At 38.3% G+C, this 23,143-nt stretch overlaps 2 protein-coding genes across 2 annotated transcripts; both read left to right on the top strand.

Annotated features, from left to right (window-relative positions):
• The first annotated feature begins 406 nt into the window (after window positions 1-406).
• On the top strand, window positions 407-8,131 carry LOC140243675 (alkaline serine exoprotease A-like). Its single transcript, XM_072323343.1, has 8 exons — window positions 407-520; window positions 2,132-2,278; window positions 3,184-3,315; window positions 3,889-4,029; window positions 5,395-5,536; window positions 6,262-6,446; window positions 7,206-7,377; window positions 8,001-8,131. The coding sequence occupies exons 1-8, from the start codon at window positions 407-409 to the stop codon at window positions 8,129-8,131; spliced, it is 1,164 nt and encodes a 387-aa protein (XP_072179444.1).
• A 3,124-nt stretch (window positions 8,132-11,255) lies between these two features.
• Window positions 11,256-21,315, top strand: LOC140241283 (alkaline serine exoprotease A-like). The gene is made up of 8 exons (XM_072321037.1): window positions 11,256-11,408; window positions 13,764-13,910; window positions 14,569-14,701; window positions 16,089-16,201; window positions 16,478-16,619; window positions 17,249-17,433; window positions 19,389-19,560; window positions 21,031-21,315. Exons 1-8 carry the CDS (start codon window positions 11,301-11,303, stop codon window positions 21,159-21,161), a joined length of 1,131 nt encoding a protein of 376 aa, XP_072177138.1. The 5' UTR covers window positions 11,256-11,300; the 3' UTR covers window positions 21,162-21,315.
• The last annotated feature ends 1,828 nt before the right edge of the window (window positions 21,316-23,143 follow it).

Genomic DNA, 23,143 nt, shown 5'->3' with positions numbered 1-23,143 from the left:
GATATAATGAAGTTATGAAAGGATAGATGAAATTATACGAGTTTAGGAGTCCGATACAATGGGGAAAAAACCCTGGCTGAAAACTTCAATGCTTGCTTCGCAGAGATTTGAAAAAAAAAACCAACAAAAAACACATCAGAATAGTGTCATCAAGAACAATGGTGATAATGTTGATCTCGACAATGACGCGTCCGATCATTGTTACGAGTCATGTTTATCTTCATTTAAAGACATAGACGAACATGAAACTCTTAATATGATTACGAAGATGTCTGTGAAAAAAAGAAGCTTTTGGAAACAATGAAATAAAATGAAAATGAAATGAAAAGAAAATTTCACATCAGTGTCGTGGTTCCAAACGTTTGATTCTGACTTCAATACATTATGTAGAATTATTCCAGCCGCGATGTTTCTACGAGTTCTTCTGGGTCTCGCCCTTGTCCTGGCGGTGAGCACTGCGCCAGTATTCCATGAAGCTCCTGGGGGTGGAATCAATGGCCAGTATATCGTGGTTTTAAAGGTATACTCATCTTATACTTCACTATACTTAATGATTTGTCATTTTACAATTGAATTAAACTATCTAAAAGTTAAATTGATAAATGTATTATGTTTTATTATATCATTTCCTTTTATTGATGGAAGTACAGTGTAACTGAACTGAAAATTGAATTGATTTTAACATCATCAAAAGGAAATAACTAAACAATATTGTCAAGATTCCCGTCTATTCCGCGACGGTTTGACACTGTTTGAGATGAAGATTGTGTTAATGTGAAGGAAAATAGAATTTCATTGATGCATTGACATAGCATTTTTCGGAAGTTAGAAAACATCTAATTCAGAAGTCATGTTTATGTTGATGACACGCTGCATGATATGAATCAATGAGTGCTTTCATTTTATTGACTAAAAACAAAACAAAACAAAACACAACCAAACCAAACCAAACCTGAGTAAAACTGGTCCATCGAATCTTTCATAAGCAGTCCTTCATGCCAGGTTTAATATCATATTTTCTGCCCTAGGTAAAATATTCCTTATCTAAATCATACTAGGGCTTTGAAATCGAACGTATTTGAACAAGGTAGCTGGCCACAATGCACTCTGGACAGTTCTTTGCAAAATACCCTTCGTCATGATACGTGTATTATTGGTGCGTTTTAAAATGAGTGTGTTAATCAATAATTCAAGACCTGTACACTAATATCATATCTGTGTCAGATAATAGATAACACACACCCATGTCCAGAAATAATGCAAAGTTGCAGAGGCATTTTGTTTACATTGTACACACGTGTGTGTGTGTGTGTGTGTGTGTGCGTGTGTACGTGCGTGTGCGTCTGTGTCTGTCATTTCCCCATTACCATAGCTGTGTATAGATCTTATTAGCTATCATATAAGGAATCATTACAAGAATAGGCCTATATCGGAATAATACGTATCCGCTCAGTGCTTATACCGGAAATACCGATAGTTTTTTCCTATTGTGTTGATTTTTCATCATTGCGTTCATTAATTCCCAAAATGGAGAATGCGTGATGTAAGCCAGATATATTTCATCTCAACTTCAATGACTTTCCTTATCAATCTAATCCATTATGAGTTTCATTATAAGCTTGAGAATGTTCGTCAGTAATTTTGTAACTTTTTGCGTGTCTGCGACGGTGTGTGTTGCAGGTGTGTGTGTGTGTGTGTGAGAGAGAGAGAGAGAGAGAGAGAGAGCGAAAGAGAGAGAGAGAGATGGAGAGAGTCCATTTACCGTCTTTACACTTTTATCTGTATTTTCATATTTTATCTGTATTTTCATGCACATGTCTATCTCCCTATCTCGCTATCGTGAATGTTCTTTTTGCACACAAACAGAATGTGCTGGATTTCAGTTGCAATCATAGCTTTGGGCTGTTTACTGTATACAACTGCTATACAGAATGTGTATGTATGCAACAAGTATACTGTAAACAACCGCGGGAATTGACAGGCACTAAAACTGCTGAAAATTGAGAAGTGAAATGGCTAGGCTAGGGAAAATGACTCTCTAGCCTCATGTGGTATCATGCTGCCACTATGCACTCGGCAACGTTTCATCACTTTCACGCGGTCCTCCTCGATCTCATTCCCTGGCATAAAGGATGGCATCGATTTGCAGCGGGTCGTCGATGAGTTCGAGGTCGATGTCGCTGCGCAGAACGTCAAGGCGTCCATCTTGCTCCGCTTCCAAACTCTCCTCACTGGGTTCGTGGCGAAGTTCGACGACGAAAGCGTCGGACTTCGACTGGTGAGTCGATGGCAATTCATGTATGGCCCACTGTGTTTTGTATTTGGTAGAGAGTCGCTAAAGGGCAGTATGCCTCAATTACAAGCCCTTGCCTCGTTATCCATCTTAATATCAGAAAAAAAAATGTATTTGATATCAGCATAGAATGTGTCATTTTTTTAAAAAAAAAAAAAAATCAGAGGTCTAGTCTAGAGTAATACAAGCCAAAAAAGATGAACATATTCTTAACTCTACCTTTTGAACGTTTGAATTCTCCCTCACGACAAGGATGTTTACTTTACCTAGTAAATGTGGCCTTGTGTCCATGATCTGAATGTTGTATTTCCCATCTATGATGTATCTAATCAGGACAAAGTAAACCAGTTTTCGTTCGAGACTCATCGCAATATGTTCCACATGAGAACTTCTCCAAAATGACTATCTCATGAATCTTAGTCAAACAGCTGTACAAATACACGTTGCATTAAAGAATGGCAAAAGAGTTGCGGTTACTTAGTAAATGTTTGTCATTTTGAGTGCATCCCCTGCAGACATCGATTAGTCCTAGGTGATTATTTTCCCAGATAACATGGCATAAATGTCTTGCGATATTTCGCTATAAATATTAAATCTTGTTTGGTGTAAGAATTTATCATGTATATGATGACATCCCACCGTGACTGCGGAAATCTGTACAACATGTCCCATCACAACGAACACGGCAACGACGTTTGTCAACAAAAGCATTCCTTTTACGTATTTTTGTTATTGCACACACCGATGTCAAAAACGAACTAACAAAAATACGTTTGCAACAGCACCATTATTGCCTGGGGCATGGTTAACGCATTCTCATTTTCCATAGCTCGTACGACGAACTTCACTTGAGTATGTAATTTTGCATAGTTTTCTATTCTCTGTCGTAGCTGATGTCGTTACCCGGTGTAGAATTTGTGGAACAGGACAAGATAATCCACTCCTATGAAGTTGTCGGATCGTGGGGTATCGATCGCATAGATCAACGGAACCTGCCGATGGATAATGATATGACAATCGATGTTAAACCTGCGTATTTTTTTTTCTCTTAAAAAAGCTTATTTATTCAAGATAGTACTTCATTCAATTCATAACTTGTTACTATGTATCAGAGTAACATTCCTGTTTATGGCACTTCGTCACACAGACAATGTTATTTCTGCTGTAAGGCTATTCGGTTATTTGTGATCTGATGTTCAGCATTAAGTTCGAAAAATTGTTGACTCCTCACTATTTTTGACTGGGTTAAATAAATCAGACAGTAGATTCAAAACTCCATGCAATGACAGATATTGCAACTTTATTTACATATAGCAAAAAAAAAAATGTGGAAAACGCATGTTTACTTTAAAAAACAACAACAACATAGCAGTCATATCCTCTGTGTAACAACTATTGAATCATAATCATAATTATAATTGTTAATAACACTGGTCTTTGAAGTTAACAGGTACAAGCATGTTGTTAGAAATCTTGTCCTCTGAATCGTAGTTGCCAGACTACAATTCTATCTATAATGCTGTAAAGTTTGTAGCAATAAGAAATAGGAGACAATATGAAGGCAAGAGAATGACAAATAACATACTCGGGTTAAGCAAGGATTCATAATGGTTCGTCTGGCAGGATATGGGGCAGATGTGAACGTCTACGTTATCGACACTGGCGTCAACCCTAACCATGTCGACTTCGGAGGTCGTGCAGCACCTGTGAAAGACTTTGTTGACGTCAACGGAACGGTGAGGAAATAGTGTCAGCTTGCTTGTTTGTTAAACAATCTCGTATTGGGGATATTAAAAGAAAAATTATCTTTTCCATTAATTTTCTTGCGTCCACACAATTACCAGTCGTAGAAACTGTTTTGATATTGTCGGTACCCCCCACAGATGTTGTATACACTAAAACGTCACTCACATATCACTCTCCACCACTACATCCACTGGACGTCATCCATAAGCGCTGACTCCATTTGGTAGCACGGCCGGCGGAACCGGGGGGGGGGGGGGCGGGACTCGGCCCCCACCTTTTTTTTCTTTTTGCACCATACAAAGGAATACACAAGGTGTCACCACTTTGGGCCCCCACTTTTTTTTTTCACCCCGTAAGTGGCACTAGAAAGAAATTGGTGGAAACCTTGAAGTGAGCGTGGTAAATCTTTGTTTTTGCGCTGAAGTTTTTGTTTGTTTGTTTGTTTGTTTGTTTGTTTTGTGCTTGTTAGCTGATGAAACCCGGAAGTGGCACCCTACAGAAGTTGCGCTGAAGACTCCCTTTTTTTTCTTGTTAGCTGATGAAACTCGGAAGTGGCACCAGAAGTCTAAAGTGGGCCCCCTTCTTTTGAAAACGTGGCGCCGGCCATGTAGCTGGCTTTATCATTATTACGAATCAGTTGCAGCTCAGTAGATATAGGACCACGGACTTTGGCATCAGCGGTTGTGCCTCTGGGAAAGGCATCTTAATTGCGTCGGTCCCTTGGTAGCTTGCTCATATTGTTAATAAGACTTTATTGCGTCCTTATAAGTGGCTAAGCTGAGTACGTCCACATACAAGCACAAACATCCTATCTTTGTCCACTTGTTTATTTCATCTATCAGATAATAGAACGACATTTCATTTTATTTCTTTTTGTTGATATCATTCAATCATTTAGCATTCAATTCCCATTAATTGTCTTAGTGTCACATGTTTGCGTAAATACCAATCCCTGTATTTCCAGAGTAAATGTAATAGAATAACTGATTATAACATGTGGATTGCCCAATAGTGCACGGTTAGTCAAAGAACTGCTGTAACCTATTTACCAGCATTTTTATTCAAGATACGATGCGTACCTTTGTGACACAGATTGTTCATGACAATAAGAAAAACTTGCTGGAAGCTTGCTAGACTAAGCAACAACTAGTGCATGCAAAACTGGATTCCAAGCACATTGAAATCTATTCAATACATGTATACGAGGAAGTAGCGTAGTTCCGTACGAGGTGGTACTAGAGGTGGTATTCAGACATCAGCGTGTTGATATGGAATTGCATTGTGGACTCCCACTTATACGTATGGGATCAAGTAATGACGTAAATTCATGCGTATTTTGTATTTGTCCTTTGTAGGGTATTGACTGCAATGGCCACGGCACCCACTGTGCAGGGACGGTGGGCAGCAATACGTACGGGATCGCTCGTCAGGCGAATCTCTATGGCATTCGAATTCTGAGCTGCAGTGGGTCTGGCGCTGTGAGTTCATCTGTGGCAGGTGTGTACGTAAGAGGGCGTTCTTGATCCCCACGCTTTAAACCTGGACCCTTTTCAAGTCTAATAACCATCTTTTCGGGCCTTTTCACTTTTCCATGATAATTATAGCAGATACCTTACACTCAGTGCACAGTGTAAGTTCTCGAATGTAGGCCTACTTGGTATTATACTTTTCTAAATACTGTATTACACGTGTAACTCAATTAATATTTTAGATATTTTAGATATTTTAGATATTTTAATATTGCCAGATTTCCGTGCAGCGCAACTGAATCGGAATTCTGCACTCGTGAAGAAAAATGACTTATCATTTTGACATTCATCCATAGCTTGCCGTCAAACGCTAGTTTAGGAATTCATCTCCCAAACGTCGTGACGTCGTGAATGTTGTGTATGCATAATTATTTGACTTAACACATGCGAAGCATAAGGAATCGTTTCTTTCTTTTTTTTTCAAGAGACTTAGCTCAACTCGCCCCACAATTTCAATTTCAATTTTATCGTCGTATTTCTCGATGGAAAATACATAAAATATAACAAAATATAAAGATACAGAATGTCCAGCTTGGATATATACAAAAGGAAATAGAAATACAAACATAGCACATGGCGGTCGATGTGTCATTTTCAATCAAAGTAAAAGAACGCAAGCATAGATGGAAAGGAAGAAATGTAGAAAGATACAGAACATTCAAGTGTTATGGACTGATGACGTTTGATCCACAGCTCTTGACTGGATTGGCGCAGAGGGCAAGCGACCCGCAGTAGCGTCCATGTCGTATGGAGGCTTTTACTCCCCAAGCGAAATGCGAGCGGCCGAGCGAGCCAAAGAACTGGGTGTGGTGCTCGTTGCGGCTGCGGGAAACAGCAACGATGATGCGTGTCGGTCGTCGCCAGCGGGTAGCCCGGATGTAAGCGTCTTCCGCCAAGATGGTGCAATCCTTCATTTCTATGTGTAATGTAAGAGATTACAATTCCCATAGATATGATACGTGGTAATTAGTAGCAATGGCTTCAAAACATAATACGATCTGTATACGTAACACGAGAAACAGACATCGGTTATTGAAGACAAAATTTGCTTTTGTCCGAAACGCCGATCTCCGGAGCGCTTGTTGAATTCTGTCCATGTTATATACGCAACCATTTAAGAATATGAAAAGTTCTTTTCAGGACAAATAAAAATGGTACACCAAAACCATACAGACTCATCTCTCTATACAGGCACGAACCAAGTCGAGATTAAAAAAAACAACCCTAAACAACTCGTTTTACCCAACCAGTGAGGCAAGCTAGATTATGTTCTCAAAACTCAATTATCAACATTACACCGGAAAATTTTTATGAATCCCATAATCCAGCTGCCTCGTTGTCTTGAGTTTTTCCAACAACTTGAGTATCTAAACAGATTGAAATGGAATACTGTAAATCAAAGTCGTTATTGTCAGGTATGTTATTATCATTATTTATCTGTTTTGTGTATGGTCTGATTCGATATCATCATCAACATTATTGTTACCATAATTATCATTAGTGGTATGATTGTCATTATTATCAATATTGATAGTAGCAGTAGTAGTAGTATCGTTACTAATATTCGTCATTATACTCAAAATAAATAGTAAGTTTGATATCAGTTTCATTCAATTTCATGCCATATGCGTTGCCAGGTGATTACCGTTGGTTCTACTGACAGCGAGGACCGTCGCTCTTCCTTCTCTTGCTGGGGTCCCTGCGTACAGCTCTTCGCTCCCGGTTCCAGCATCACGAGCCTTGCCCACGATTCAAACGACGGGACCAAGACGTACAGTGGGACCAGTATGGCCTGCCCCCATGTGGCAGGTAAGTCTTAATCAATGAATTGTGAACAATCCGGGCTTTATATCTGGTGTTAGTATCTCAAGTCAATTCAATTCAATTCAATTCAATTCAATTCAATTCAGTTCAATTCAAATGAGATTTTATTTCCAATAGCACATTTTGTTGATGTAAGTTCAAGGGAAGAAATACAATGTATACAACAATATATATAATACGCATACATGTTCAAAGTAACTGTGTTATTGGAAAAGAGAGGCCCACGTAAAATACAAGCTTGTAGAAATGTGGACCACGCAGAAAATAGAACTTGCAAAACAGAAAAAAGAAGAAGAATAAACAGGAACAAAAGCACAAACACAGGCACAAGACGCTCACGGTGAACAGAGACGTATACAAGAGGACATACAAAAACAACTGGACATGCATGCACGTTGCAAACAGATGAACACAGGAGTTATTATGATTACAACCATTTTAGATTACAGCCATTTCTAGAATTATCTTCAAATATTGTTGAGCAAATTCAAAATATACATGTGATATTCTACGTCGGTATTTACGGATAACTAAGAAAACACATGCACTTTGTCTGTTGGGTTCGGTTGCTTAGCCTTTGAGTCGTTCTTTTTTTTTGTTGTCTGCAGGAATCGCGGCAGTCTTGCTTGGACGAGGATATTCCCCGCAACAAGTCTACGCCAAAATTATCAGCTCGGCAACTCTCGGAAAAGTCGTCAACCCAAATGGAACTCCGAACCTACTCGCTTACTGCTCCTGAGATGTTACACTTCATGATGATGATGGTGATGATGATAGTGATTGTGGAGATAGTTATGATTATGATGATGATGATACTGAAGAAGACGGCGAAATAGCTGGACGGAGACACGATGAACCCTTGATCGTAGGTTGAAAATAAATGAAGGAAGGAGTCTATCAAACTGCCATTGTCGTTTTGGTTTTTGTATAGTGTTCATGGCACTGGCTATCTATTTTGACGATCCATTCAATATTATTAATGAGGTCATTAGTATAAGGCCTACACACTAAAGGTACCTTTCGAACAGCCCAACAGGCCCGAAGCAATAAACCTGCTGAAAAGAACACAATGTCCCACAGTGTGAGAATCATAGTGTGAACACAGTGTGAAATCTTTTCACACTCTTAAATTCGAGCGTTTTGAAAGTGTGAACACACCGTGAGTCGTCAGTTCACAGTGTGAAACAAAGCATTACTAATAAAGCATTTGAACAATCTGTGAAAACTTCACCGCGGTGAGAAATAATCTTCACTCGAGCGTTTTCACAATGTCGACTATAGTCGTTCATATCATGAAAATACTGTGAACACATTGTGAACACACTGTGTTCTTTCCAGTATGGTAACCGTGGGCATTTGACTGTTTCCGAAGGTATACTGATCGAATGTGGCTATTTAGTATTATACTAATGCTCGAACAAAATGATGCGTATAATTTGTTTTATAAATTGATGAAGCAGATCCTATAGTCGTTTGATAAATTACCCTCGTCGTGAGTAAATAAAACGATGAAATCTTGCCCGCCCGCGGCCGCGGTCACCTTTGCGACGTGAAAGGGCTAGTGATCGTTCAGTATTCTTAACTAATTACCTCTCATACATGGGCAAAACTGTTGTTAAGCAAAATAAGCGCCATAAGGTCATATGCAGGCATATTACTCTTTAAACCAGTCCTTTGAGCAGGATCTGCTCAATCATTGTTTTATGAACATAATTACATAACGTACATCCATGTATGGAAGTGCTTATGGAATGGTGTGAGTGCGTGTGTGTTCATGTCTATTATAATAATGTGCATAAGCTAAATAATGATAACGCTGGAATTATCCATCCCGTTTTATGAATTCCAGTTATAGGCCTATCATAATATATGTATGTAAGTATGTCTCATTATATATATATATATATATATATATATATATATATATATATATAAGATGAAAAAGTAGAGTGGTAATGCATTTTGACAGTCCAACAGTGCTATTTATTCAGACCAAATTTGAATTGTCATTGTCGACCCTGAGGAAGACGAATGTATCGTCGAAAATTTGGTCTGAATAAATAGCACTGTTTGACTGTCAAAATGCATTACCACTCAACTTTTTCATCTTTTCTACACTGGTACCAACACGCGGACTACAAGTATCATTATATATATATGTATATATATATATATATATATATATATATATATGCATATATATACAACACAAAACTTTCACGGAGTTTCTTTAATTTACTACTGTTGTGAACATAAAGATCCTCAGATCCCCTCCCCCATTGCCTTTCCTATGGCTACTGACACACACAAAAAAAAAAACCATTGTGAATGACTAACATGATTACCAATTCCGGGACGGCGGCGTCTTTACAAAACTACAATCGTCTTTTAAGTCTCGGACTTACGTCATATTTCAAAACGAGGGTTTGCAACATGAAATTGTGTTTATATACCACCTGTTTCTATATTCACCGTTCTGCAATATTCACACTTCAACACGATTCACCGAGATGGTACACAGTATGTGTGTGTGTGTGTGTGTGTTTTCTGCTTGAGCTTTATGAAATATCCAATGTTTGTTCAAATTATCTAATCGGAGCGAGGTGACGAAACTACACTCGATGGCCCCTTGACTGGTAATTAACCTTTGAATACAAATTCTCATATCGGAATAAAAATCTTTTAATTACGCAATTTGGGTATGGTTAACGTATGTAGCAATTCCCACGCAGCTTATGTGTAAATAAATTAATGGTCTACATGTAAAGGAGCCTAAAACTGGGCTGTTTTTCATTTTTGTCCAACACTCGGACCAATAAAGACGTTGAAGCCAAGCTAAGACAGGTAAGCCATCTTATTGTAGATATGATAGAATTATCATTAGACTCATAGGCCCGAATTCACGAAGGTGGTACAAATGAAACCATGGTTTAAACCATGGACAAAAACCATGGAGCGCCAAGTGCCGCATGGAATATTTCGTTAAGAAATCAGTCATTTCGTCGATGAAATGATTATTTTGTAACGAAATGACAAAATTTTGTAACTAAATGAACATTTCGTGTACGAAACGGTCATTTTGTCGACGAAATTACCAATTTCGTAAAGAAATATTCCGTGCGACACTTGGCGCTCCATGGTTTTTGTCGATGGTTTAAACCATGGTTTCTTTTGTACCACCTTCGTGAATTCGGGCCGTAGAGGATACATGTTCCTTGATGTGGTTTTCTAAAACTGAGTCTGCAGATTAATTATTCAACTCAAGTATACTTACTTTGAATACGTACGCTTATTTTTTTTCTTCTTACTCGGGTTTACTTTAAATTTGGAATTAGATTTTATCACGGGTGAGCCATAACTGAATAGTAACTGCCAGAATCATTTTCACTGAATCCATTTTTTTTTTAACCGAAGCGCAGATCACAGAAAATCTTGGAAGATATGCCATACAAAACATTTCTTGCCGTTGGTATGACATCAAGTGCAATCTTAGCTTCAATCTACATAATTATTTCATATTTAGCATCCATGAGCACAAGAACCCTCGGTTATCGAACTTGACAATCGCGCCGTTTCACATTAACCGATTTTGTTGGAGCCCTGCGTGAATTATAGGTGTGTACTATTAAATTGTAAAGTGTTATTGAGTTTCTATTGCTATATTACTGTATAGGGTGAATCGCTCCGAGAGGCTCAAACAAATATTTATGATAAAAGAAATTGTGATTTGGTAATAAGATTCAGAAGATGATTGCAAGATATGGTGACATACGCCAACAGTGCCATTGAAAAATCATTAACGGCTATCAGCACCTATAAGTTGAATATACGTTTTACCTTAATTATCCCTGCTGCAGTGAGTTTATGAATTGATTATCTCAAGCCGTCCCTGCTCTATAACATCCACCATGAGACTATTGCTGCTCCTGTCCCTTGCCATCGCGGCCACCGGAACGCAGCTCTACGACGCCCCGGCTGACGTCGGTGTGACAGGCCAGTACATCGTCGTGTTGAAGGTCAGCTGTTCGTGTAATTATAGTCAATTAAACTTGTCATAGACCCGAGTACTCACGACAGCGGTTCTAAAGTTGATATAAAAGAGAAATGAAATATCTGTAGAAGACATGATTCTACATGTTCTCCACTATTCAAAATTATGGGTGCTACAAACACAAAATGCTAACAATATCAAGCTTTAGTCACGTTGATTCGTGTAATCTCTGTGTTCTCTGTACATACGTAGTGGCACTGCATGAGATAAACCTGTAAGAAAAACAGGTTTCCACCACTTTTAGCCCATTATTAAGCCCAGATCAAGCAAATATTTTGGAAAAATAGATAATCATTGAGAGGTGTATGCTGTAACCATGAAATAATCTCACAGTTATAACGATGAACATGCTACACTGCAGGCGACGTCATGCTCTTTCGGTATAAGGGTCTCATGATCCGGGTTTCGGTAAGTAGTCAATGTCATCGAAGTAAATGCCTATCGCAACATTATCCCATTCTATTTGAACTAGGCTGATAATACTTTCGTGCTCTACTGGACTTCCTTCAATGTGATTTACGGTGATTTCTGTTCTTTTTATGTTTGACCGGAAATGAACCGGTCAATTATCAAGTACTACACGATGACTACAAACCTCGGTCAATTGGTGCTTCTGTTCACTTGAGTATACTTTCCACTACCATGTTAATATCATGAATCAGCTGCGTGCCTGGTCCAACTGAACTCAAGCCATCTTGACACTACTACAGATATTATAAGTAACTAATATCTAACTACACCTACGTCATGTGACTGGTCGTTGGTGTCTGATAAGGTTGTTGACATTGCTTGGTTTGGCTAGAGATGATACAGGTTGTGCAAAGTACATAAAGAAGCATAAACATGCTGCGAGAAGGCGGTTCACTAAATCTTTACACGGCGCCTTCTGGTCGAGAAGGCTAGAATATGACTTCTCCAAAGTCGCCATTTAGGACTAACTGAAGGAGAAGAGTCGATTTTAAGTTAGAGATGAGATTGTGACAAAGCGCCGGAACAAGTCATAATATCTCTTCATCCCGAACAACTTGCAACATTGCAACTTTCTCGTCATAAAAAAAAGCAAAAAGTCAAAATAACGAAGAACCTCGGAAAATCTCTCTCTCGCCCTTTCGTTCTGCTCAATGCACATAAAATTATAACAATGACATCTTACATAAGTTGGCTTCTCCCCTGTTTCCAATACTTCACTGCAGGTTTAGGCTTTCGTACCATGTTGTTCAAACATAATATTTGTGCATTAATAAATACCGTTAGAAAATACGGTTAACAATTAACGGTTAGGGAATTTGGTTTCCAAGGCCATGAACGTGATGGAGACGTCGACTGATCATTCATGTATCTGGTATAAATTTCTATAAAAACGGTTAAAAGAACCAGAAAAGGTATCCCTTCTCTAATTTCTGTAAATAACTTTTGCCTTTGGATTGTTCAGAATAGTGACAAGTTTGATCCCCCATACAGCCATATCTGTGTGCACAGACAAAGCGAACGACACTGCTGCTTTCTCTCTATACGTCATAACTAGCCCTTTAAAAGAAGTAAGCATACACCTGTTAACTCTCATGTGTACCCGACGTGTTTTGTGCAGCACTGGTGGAGCTTATTCCTTCTCATTACAAAGGCAAATGAAAGTAAGATTCTTCATCACGATTATAATTGATGATCCAGACGGCTTTTATGAATAGACTAAAAAGAAAAAAAAAATCAAACGAACGAAATGGTATAGAGCTTTCATAAAAATCGGAACACAAATGAGAGGAATATATCTGATTTGGATATTTTCTATCATTCTATCTCTCCATCTGTGACATTAGTATTAACCGCATAGTCAAATTTAGACCGTTTCTGTAATGTCTTGCAATTTATGGATGTTTCTTTCATACAGTCTTGTAATGATTCAATTCACCTGCTTCACCCCATTAAGTTCCTTAGGCAGGAAGTCACTTACTTGTTGCTAGGTAGAGCAAGCCTCCGGCAAGATTTATAATCAAACATTCGGTTTAAAATTAAGTTTTGTCTTAATACTCTAATTTTGCATTTTTTTTGTGGTTGACATTTCAGCTTATTCCTTGAAAGTGCTCTCAAAACTTTACTCCTGTGTCTATCATTTATTTAATTTATTATTATTATTATTATTATCATTATCATTAATTACAATCATAATTATAATAATAATAATAATAATAATTATTATTATTATTATCATTATGATTACAATTATCATAATTATTATTGTTATTATTATGATTATTATTATTATCATTATTATTGTTATCATTATTATCATTATTATTACTTTTGGTGCTGTTCCTTTTCTCAGGAGGGAGAAAATCTAGACAACATCATCGATCGATTGATGACAGCTGCCAACTCTCAGAAGATATCGGCTTTGGTCAAACGTCGCTATCGGACCGTCATCAACGGATTCGTCGTCCAGCTCGACGACGACATCAATGGAAGGCAAATGGTAATAAGGCCTGAACAGATTTCAAACGTGGCCATCATCTTAAACGTGCAATGGGATGAACATGCTCAAATTTGTGACACCGTAACATGAACCTGGGTAGTGGGGTATAGGTGACCTTTGACACGTCGCCGAAAATGTGTTGTAATTTTCTCGTTTTCTGAGAATATGTGGTGAAGAGGGAAAATAGATAAATGAATAGGTAATGTATGGACACAGGATATTGCCGGCAACCCTTGCATTATCAGAGTCGATCGGAATCAGCATGATGTACGGTGAGAAATAGAGTGCTCATACGTGGCTGATCGGGGGGAGGGGGGGGGGGGGACGCACCGGGCGCGCACCCTTCTTTAATTATTTTGAAAATAAAAGAAATCAAAAGAAAAATGAAACTGTGCTCCCTTCCCTTTCTCTTGTAAAGAATATTTGCACGGGAACTTTTTTTTTTTTGCTTGTCAGCTGATTAAACCCGAAAGTGGCATCAGAATATATATATATATATATATATATATATATATATTATTTTTTCGCGCGCCACCCACCCCACTTTACGGAATTCCTGGATCCGCCCCTGTCATGGAAAGGAATGTGATAGATGATTGTATTATCTCGAATTGTATCTGCTGTAATAATGATTCAATGTCTTCCTCTGTCGTCTTAGCTCCTCTCACTGTCCGGCGTGGAGTACGTCGAGCAGGACAAGATGATTCACAAGGACCTGGTGGTCGGGTCTTGGGGGATCGACCGCATCGACCAGAGGGACAATGAACTGAACAACGATATGACCCTTGATGGTAAAATCTCAGTCAAAATGTTAGACAACTCTACATAGCATCTCATCTCTTTCCTCTGGTGACGTCATTCTGTTTTCTTGTTCTGTTCTCCCTCTACCGTATGCCGAAAAAAAAAATAATAATAATACGTGACTTTCCGTAACGATAAGTTTACAAATAGTGAATCAATCCAAAGACAATTTCAGGGTATGAATTACTGTAACTTATCAACCACATCTTACAGAAATTCCCATCCGATTTGTTTCAGTGGTCAAAGAGAAATGAGGATCTCTGTAGAGCATGTCAGGAATCCCTTCCCTCCAGAAGTTCTGTCCATTGTGTCCACACATTACAAGTAAATGCAGTTCCAAGGGCATCCAAGTGCTAAACTTTGAAGAGACGGACCATGATATGCATGTCTTACAACGATCCACATTTCTCTGTGACCACTCAACCAAATTAAATTAAATGGGGTTTTCTGCAAGATATAGATAAGATGCTATATTTTTTAGACCCTGAAATAGAATTCAGACAGTTTAATCATATTGAAAGTTGTCAATGCGGAAATCCGATTGTATAATTTATATATATATATATATATATATATATATATTACACACACTGTACAGTAATTATATCAAACAACGGAGGGATTCTACTGAGACGGGAGAAAGCATTAAAGCAGAGATCCACATTCTTGTTTTGAATGTCTTCAGGACACCTCATACCCAGCGGCAATTTTCAGATTTTCTCCATATGATAACATGTTCTAGAATATCTATAACCAAACCCATAAGATACATAGAATTATGACTTCTCTCGTCCAATCTTCGGCTCAGTTATCATGATTATACGATTCCTATTTTCTTTTTGCTTCAAAAACTACACACTACACCGGAAATTTAAGTTAACATATTGCTCTCATGCCACCGTTATTCTTCACACTTTGATTGCAAAACTGGTTATTTTCAAACAGCCACACGCACATACACATGCTCCATGTATGCTGAGGATTTTGTGCATGAAAAATATACTAACAGACACATTTTGTTCCCTTGACAATCATAAGAGTTAACACACACTTAAAAGCACACACATAACACGTTCATAACGTAAAAGCACCGAGTAAACACCATCAGACTGGCTCGATACTAGTTTTGTCACGGATTAGCGGACTGGGCAGACCTGTGAAAAGTAAGGAAGTGTGTCTTCTTCGGAAGAACAAAAAGTTCTTCTTGGCTTCACTTGAATTTGTCATTATTATGGCGCATACGCAATTTTTAATGTCATAATCGACATCAGATTTCCCTATAGGATGATCCTCGGTAAATTAATCTATTAACAAATAAATGATTGAGTGATTAAGTATCAATCTGACAAGCATTTACATTTTTCCTATTTAAAACAGGCTATGGAGAGGGTGTTCACATCTACGTGATCGACACCGGGATCAACCCTGATCATGTGGATTTTGGTGGTAGGGCTATCGCTATCAAGGACTTTGTGGACGAGGATGGCACGGTAGGGAGACTATATAATTTTATTGTATTGCATCTTTGATCAATTTAAATTCAGATTCAAATTCAAGTGAAATTTTATTTCAAGTAGCACATTTTTGTTGATACAAATTCAAAGAGAAAAAAGTGCGACGTTTTGTTTAACGGAATATTCTTGCGCCTGTGCAGTGGCTATACGTGGTATATCTCTAAGAATAAACCTCTTGGGAAGCAATGTACATCACTCATGCTTTCAGCCTTTCTATACTTTATGGAATATTAACCGTCAAACTCTTGAAAGGCCATAGACTGCGACGGTCATGGAACACACTGTGCAGGGACGACGGCTAGCAACACGTATGGCATCGCCCGCGAGGCCACGGTGTACGGGGTTCGAATTCTCGATTGCTTTGGATCCGGACTGATCAGCAGCTCAGTTGCAGGTACGTTTATGATTGACAATTGACAACGCTGAGCTTTTCGTTCACATTTTTCACTCAGACTCGTGGAGAAATTAGCAAACAATACAATATGATAGGCACTAGTTACTAACCCATTTCCCCTTCTTTTTCACACTTACGACAGTAAAAAGAATGAATAGGACGTTATCAACGCATCGAAATTAAGAAAAGAACACAAAGTCAGTCATTCCTTCTGTGTGTGTGTTTGTGTGGGTGTGTGTAACGTTGCAATTTGTAGTGCTACAGTGAAGTTTGGCACTTTTTAAAAGTAACATATCTTATAAAAGTGTATTTTCTCGTCATTCATGTTTAAGTAGTATCTGCATACATAATATCTATTTTATATCATATAGTCTACATACATAAATTCATCTATCCATTTATAACATACTTGAGTGATGTGGGTGAAAATGTCTAAATCAATAAATTTGACTGTGTCAAAACGATATTTTGTATCTTTTATACACAAAAATACACGTTTATTATATATATACATTCCAACATACATGTTTCGTAAAAACATGTCAGTAAAATGTAATATTTGCAAAATGAACAATATTAAGTGGTGTACTTTTGCATATGTTTTGTACTTTTGTGTGTGTGTTTGTCAGCAATGGACTGGATTGCGACAGAAGGAAAGAGGCCCGCTGTCGCCTCGATGTCGTATGGAGGTTTCTTCTCTCCCACCGAGTTCCAGGCAGCGAACAGGGCTAAGCAACTCGGTGTCGTGCTCGTCACCTCGGCTGGTAACAGCAACGCGGACGCCTGCCTCCAGTCCCCCGCTGGCAGCCCCGACGTAAGATTCCTGTTTGGGATAATTACAAACCTACTGTGAATTCTTGTTTTTGGTCTTGTAACGCCAACACACACACACACACGCACACACACACACAAAAAAAAAGGTCATGAGAGCAGGTTTCTCCAATAATAGAAATAAATAGATAAATAGATAGATAAATAAACAAATGAATAAGTGGATAGAATAATGAACTGATCAATAATGGATAAACAAACGTCCAGCGCTTTAATAAACCATATCAGGAGGTCGGGTCGTGGAGTTCGTTATTCCGAAGGTTCGTTAATCCGAAACACACAAATTCCCTATATACCTAGAGGTTCTGTAATCCAAAAATGAAAAAGGGTTCGTTAATCCGAACATTTGTGGCGTTATTCCCAAGGTTCGTTATTCCGAATAAGTTTGGTTCGTTGTTCCGAAAATGAAATTTAGGACTCGCTATTCCGAATGTTCCTTTATCCGAAAATGAAATACGGTTCGTTATTCCGAAGGTTCGTTGATTCGAAAATTAAATAGGGTCCGTAACGAACCTTCGAAATAACGAGCTTTGTTTCATTTTCGGATGAACGAACCTTCGGAATAACAAACCTTATCACATCTTCGGATTAACGAACCTCCGGAATAACGAATCTTTGGAATAACGAACCTTCGGAATGACGAACCTTCGGAATAACGAACCTTCGGAATATCGAACTGTAACCGTGGAGTTGGCGCTTTTCTTTGTAGTAAGAATGGTGACATGGCATTTGCTCCTGCGACAATTGTTCCTGCCTTCTCCAAGGTTTTAATTTGATGTGAGAGTTAAGATTAGGGTTAGGGTTATACTTGTGGGTAGAATTTATGTTTGGCATGCCGATATTTCACGGGAACAATTATTGTTCCAGGAGCAAATGTCATGGAACCGGTAAAAATATGCACATGCTTTGGTAATTGAGTTCATGTGCGTGGGGTGGGTTTAGGGGTGTTTATGTCTGACTTGAATATGTTTCGAGTTATACCTTCACTGAAGAAGTAGAAGAAGAAGAAGAAGAAGAAGAAGAAGAAGAAGAAGAAGAAGAGGGAGAGAGAGAGAGAGAGAGACAGAGACAGACAGACAGACCTAGGTAGTGATAAATGAATAATCTCGTGTACATTTTATTGTTGCATTATCATATTTGTTTTAGTTCTCTTGGCTGCTTTAATTTTTCTCTGCCAATTTACAATGAATTTTTGTCATAAAGATAAAGAAGGTGTGTAAAAAGTGTAACGAAAGTAATTTGAAATAATGTAATTTTGCCTTTGTGCGGCAGAAGGGATTTGAGTATGACTTAAAGAAAATATTAAGACTCGTAGCTTCATGAGAGAGTGCGAGGTCGCGCTCACACGTGTGTGTGATAAGCCATGCCCATGCTTTGATTTTTGTGTTCATGTGCGTGAAATCGGCTTTATAGGACTCACACCTGTAAATAAAATGGAATGTCCAAGACCCCTTCACAAATTTTGTACCAAAGATACCAAAATAAATGAAGAAATCAATAATGCAGTTTGGCATAAAACTGAATAGCTGCAGATATTGAGTATGAATTCCTCTACAAACTGCATCTTGGTTTGAAGATAAAAACTTTTCTCATGGAATTTGAAGGGACTATATTTCATTGGGTGCATGTACAGAAAAAAGTGATTTTTTGAGTGAAAAGAACTCGTAGTCTGGCTTTGCGGACCCTTGGACAGAGTTTGAGCGCAAGGACCCGCCTTGAAAATTTGATGGATGTCAGGGTATAGCTCACTTATCCAGGTTAGTGAAGATGAAATACCTCATTTCTCCCAGCCATTTTACAGAATTTTTTGAATTTTGAATTTTAACACACGTCTCTATGGGGATTTTTTTTTTTTTTTTTTTACCCGTGTGAGCCCTATAGTCTGTTTTATGGTACATTTTAGCAAACAGCTTTACTTCCTTCTTCCGGCGCGCGCAGGTCATCACCGTCGGGTCGACCGACAGGGATGATGTTCGGTCGTCTTTCTCAAATTACGGCCGATGCGTTCAGCTCTTCGCCCCCGGCTCAAGCATCATCAGTCTGGCCCATGACTCTAACGACGGGACCAGGACTTACAGCGGGACAAGCATGGCCTGTCCTCACGTTGCTGGTAAGAAGGCCCATCCAAAAGATAGTATGTTACGTATATGTACAATAATAATGTTGGTCAAAATTGGTTCAAAAAAACTCAGTTTATTCCCAACACATAATTACGATACAAAGCATAATGTATCAAGCAGATTGACAACATTGTGCACCGTTTACCAATTCAGTCAACATGCTAACGCAAAAAGAGTATTTAAAATTCATTACAACATAAACGAATGTTAACGCGTATATATCACAGGTAAGGAAACCATGTACTAGTACATAAATTCTATATTTGTTACTGCATTATGTAAATCATTTTGAAATGCAACATAAAAACCACAACCCGTGTGACCAGATTAGAAATATTGACCGCTGTAGCAATACCGTGATTCTTTGTAATCACATCGGGACTGTTAACATGATTTAACATGTTAAGACAAATGAAACTTCATGTAGTAGACGAAGTAAGACTATACAAAGAAATGTTGGAGACAGATCAAACAACAAACCTATGCAAAAATGGGTTGGAAACCATTGGAAAACATGGTATGATATAAAGGTCAGAAGTAAGGTTAAATTGCATTCCTCCGGAAATGGACCCTGTTAACCAGTAAATAATTCTTACACACAGTATAAACCATCCCATGACTCAGTGTGATACCTGTATGAGATTAATTCATATACCTGAGATAATTCTCAAGCGTATCCATGGAGCTTTCAGTCATTCGCAACATCTACGAGCCTTCGGAGAAAATTCGAATTCCTCGATGAGAAAGAACGATGTTACATGAAATGGTTCATTAATCTGATTACGCGCCGATTTCTATATTTTCCGAATCCAAATATGCGATAAAGTACAGCGGTATAAAATCAAATACTAGTAGACAACCTCCATTACAGAGCTTCAAGGCATCGTATATTTTTAGTTGAGACCAATCTTCACGTTTCTTACATTTTTGATAAGACAATGAGAAACTTCTTATAAACTACGAAAGAGCATGTAATTCCAAGAGGAATTCAACATTTATTTGAAAAAAAAAAATGGTTTTGAAATGTTAAGATATCCCCAAAAAGAGCAATCCTTATAAAGGTGGGACCCACCTTTTATTATAATCGCTTTGTTTTACTTTGTTTTTGGAAGTCTCAGCCATTCCAAAACCGATTTTCATCAAATAAACTTTGAATTCCTCTTACAATGGTATGCTCCATACTATTTCGTAAGTGGCTTCTTGGTATCTCGCAAAAAGTTAAAAGTCCAATCCTCATCTCTAGCAATACTATACCATCCCTGTAAAATATTGTAGGAAAGGAGTACTGTATCATTTGTACACTCTGGTCCCGTTGCGCGACTACAGGATAGAGGAATTAAAACATCCCCATACGTTATACTTAGGTCACCAACATTGTTCGTGCTTTTGAATTGCCGGTATACTAGGGAAAATATCGACATTTTGTGCAGTTATCCCCCTTTTTACTGTATTTCCATCAGGAATTGCCGCCGTGCTGCTGGGCCAGGGATACTCAGCACAACAGGTGTATGACAAAATCATCAGCTCGGCAACGCTGGGAGTGGTGACTAATCCAAACGCAGCCCCAAACCTGCTGGCCTATTGCTCCTAGACTAAACTAGCTTCATTAACCCTACCATACAGCGAGGAACAGAAATGTAAAAAACCCTCCAGATTCTGAGATTGTTTTTTTTACAACACAAATGTCATGATAGCACACGTGTATTTAAGTTGAGGAGGCGATAATAATAACAATGATGACGATGATGATGATGATGATAATGATAATGATAAATTGATAATACTAAGACTACTACTACTAATGATAATGATAATAAGGAATAATTCTAATAATTGATGGATTGTTTAAGGCTCGACTGTAAGACACGAAAGGTATAAATAAACTCAAATCTATAGATGTAATGGAATGGTATAAATGAATGATATGAAATGGTTTAAAGTTCTACCAATGAACAGTTTGTGTCATTTCGTGACCAATATTTTGAACAAAACCATGATTAATGGTGTTACATCTTGTGCGCAATGCTGTAGAACCTGATACCGAGAACATCTATAGTAAAGCAAAGTGAGAAGTACCTTACGTGATGTGTTGGTTCTTACACCTGCGTGATTTTGTATGGATGGATGTTGAAGTAAGTAATAAATGCTAAGCGCGGACTCAGTTTCCAATTGGAAATGAAATATTGTCTCTTATATACCGAAAATCATAAAAATACATATAGCAAGATACTCTACCCGCTCTGAAGAATATGTTTATCAAACACAGGTTAACAATACACTCTTCATCAAAGACACTAAATATAAACGAAATCAGTCTCTGCAGCACCTACACGTAAAAGAAACAATAAAAGTCTAACTATAGCTAACTACACAAACTCTTCATGCAGAGAAACAAACCCCAAACCAGAAAACAAAACAACCACCTGTAGAATATAACCCTCCTTCAGATATCGATGCTCCTATTGCGGTCAATCATTCAGATTATTCGACTGCTGCAAATCCAGCACTCTCAAGTCTGTGACGTTTACCTAAGCCTGTCACTTTATCATTAAAGTATGGGATTAACAGGAATATCTTTTCGTAAGCAGTCCATTCCTTCCATTTATCTGTTTGAATCCACAAAGGACCTCGAGGCCGATCGCGACGACCGAGTGGACTGAAACGTAATTACATCACTTTGAGGTCGTTCACACGCTTCACACTGTTTCAGAGAGAGGAGAAAGAGAGAGAGAGAGAGAGAGAGAGTGTGTGTGTGTGTGTGTGTGTGTGTGGGAGAGGGAGGGAGAGTGGGGAAAGATTTAGAGAGGAGAGAAAGAGAGAGTGACAAAATATCACCAGATCAAACAGCAATCAAAGAGGACAAATATGCACATGCGCAAATGCATATCGCAGCTGTAATCCACTCGATATGGCGTTTAGAGTTTGACAATGTACAGCATTTCAATTCACAGAAAGATGATTGCAGTCGAGAGAAGTAGGATAAAACATCGAAACGATTCCTACTAGCCGATTTGTTGACAGCCTATCATATGACATTGGTTTTGCTTGCAAGTACACTGAACACTTTCCAAATCAAGAGCGTACAAATGCCATCGAGCAGTTTTGGATCGCGCACAATGATGTCACTAGTAGGCCTACACCCCTATTACATGGTGCACTGAACGACATTTCGAAATTGGTGAAAGATGAAACGCTATGTTCAATGAGGCAAACAGAGTTAAATATGGCATCTAATCTTTCACCTTGTTCGAAATGGTGTATAATTCTGTGCCATTCTGCGATTACTTACTGTCTTTTTCTTCAAGTAGGCAAGACTATGTCATTACTGTAACAAGGAAAAGTAGAAATTACGCGGTGCGTAATATATGTCCCCGCCGGAAGTAGCATTTTGTAACAAAATGTGCAATATAGGTAAAAAATCAAGGTCAAAGAAGTCAAAGGTCAAAATTCTGTGTAGAAGTTTTGAAGCCTCACCTAGTGCCATCACATAAAGCAAATGGAATCGAAATTGGGTTAGAAATGGCGAAGGAGTAGCATTTTGTAGCCAATGTACAATATAGGTCAAAAATCAAG

The sequence above is a fragment of the Diadema setosum genome, chromosome 2 (assembly GCF_964275005.1).
Source record: "Diadema setosum chromosome 2, eeDiaSeto1, whole genome shotgun sequence".
In the NCBI taxonomy this organism is placed as follows: Eukaryota; Metazoa; Echinodermata; class Echinoidea; order Diadematoida; family Diadematidae; genus Diadema; species Diadema setosum.
Note: the sequence above shows the minus strand (reverse complement) of the source record. Positions and strands in the feature narration are given on the sequence as shown.

Bases quoted from the DNA above. Each gene is read 5' to 3' on its own strand.
- LOC140243675 (XM_072323343.1), top strand. From the start codon at position 407: ATGTTTCTACGAGTTCTTCTGGGTCTCGCCCTTGTCCTGGCGGTGAGC. The intron at 2,279-3,183 runs GTGAGTCGATGG...TCTCTGTCGTAG, and splicing joins AAAGCGTCGGACTTCGACTG to CTGATGTCGTTACCCGGTGT. The intron at 3,316-3,888 runs GTTAAACCTGCG...ACTCGGGTTAAG, and splicing joins ATAATGATATGACAATCGAT to CAAGGATTCATAATGGTTCG.
- LOC140241283 (XM_072321037.1), top strand. From the start codon at position 11,301: ATGAGACTATTGCTGCTCCTGTCCCTTGCCATCGCGGCCACCGGAACG. The intron at 14,702-16,088 runs GTAAAATCTCAG...TATTTAAAACAG, and splicing joins CAACGATATGACCCTTGATG to GCTATGGAGAGGGTGTTCAC. The intron at 17,434-19,388 runs GTAAGATTCCTG...CGGCGCGCGCAG, and splicing joins CCCCCGCTGGCAGCCCCGAC to GTCATCACCGTCGGGTCGAC.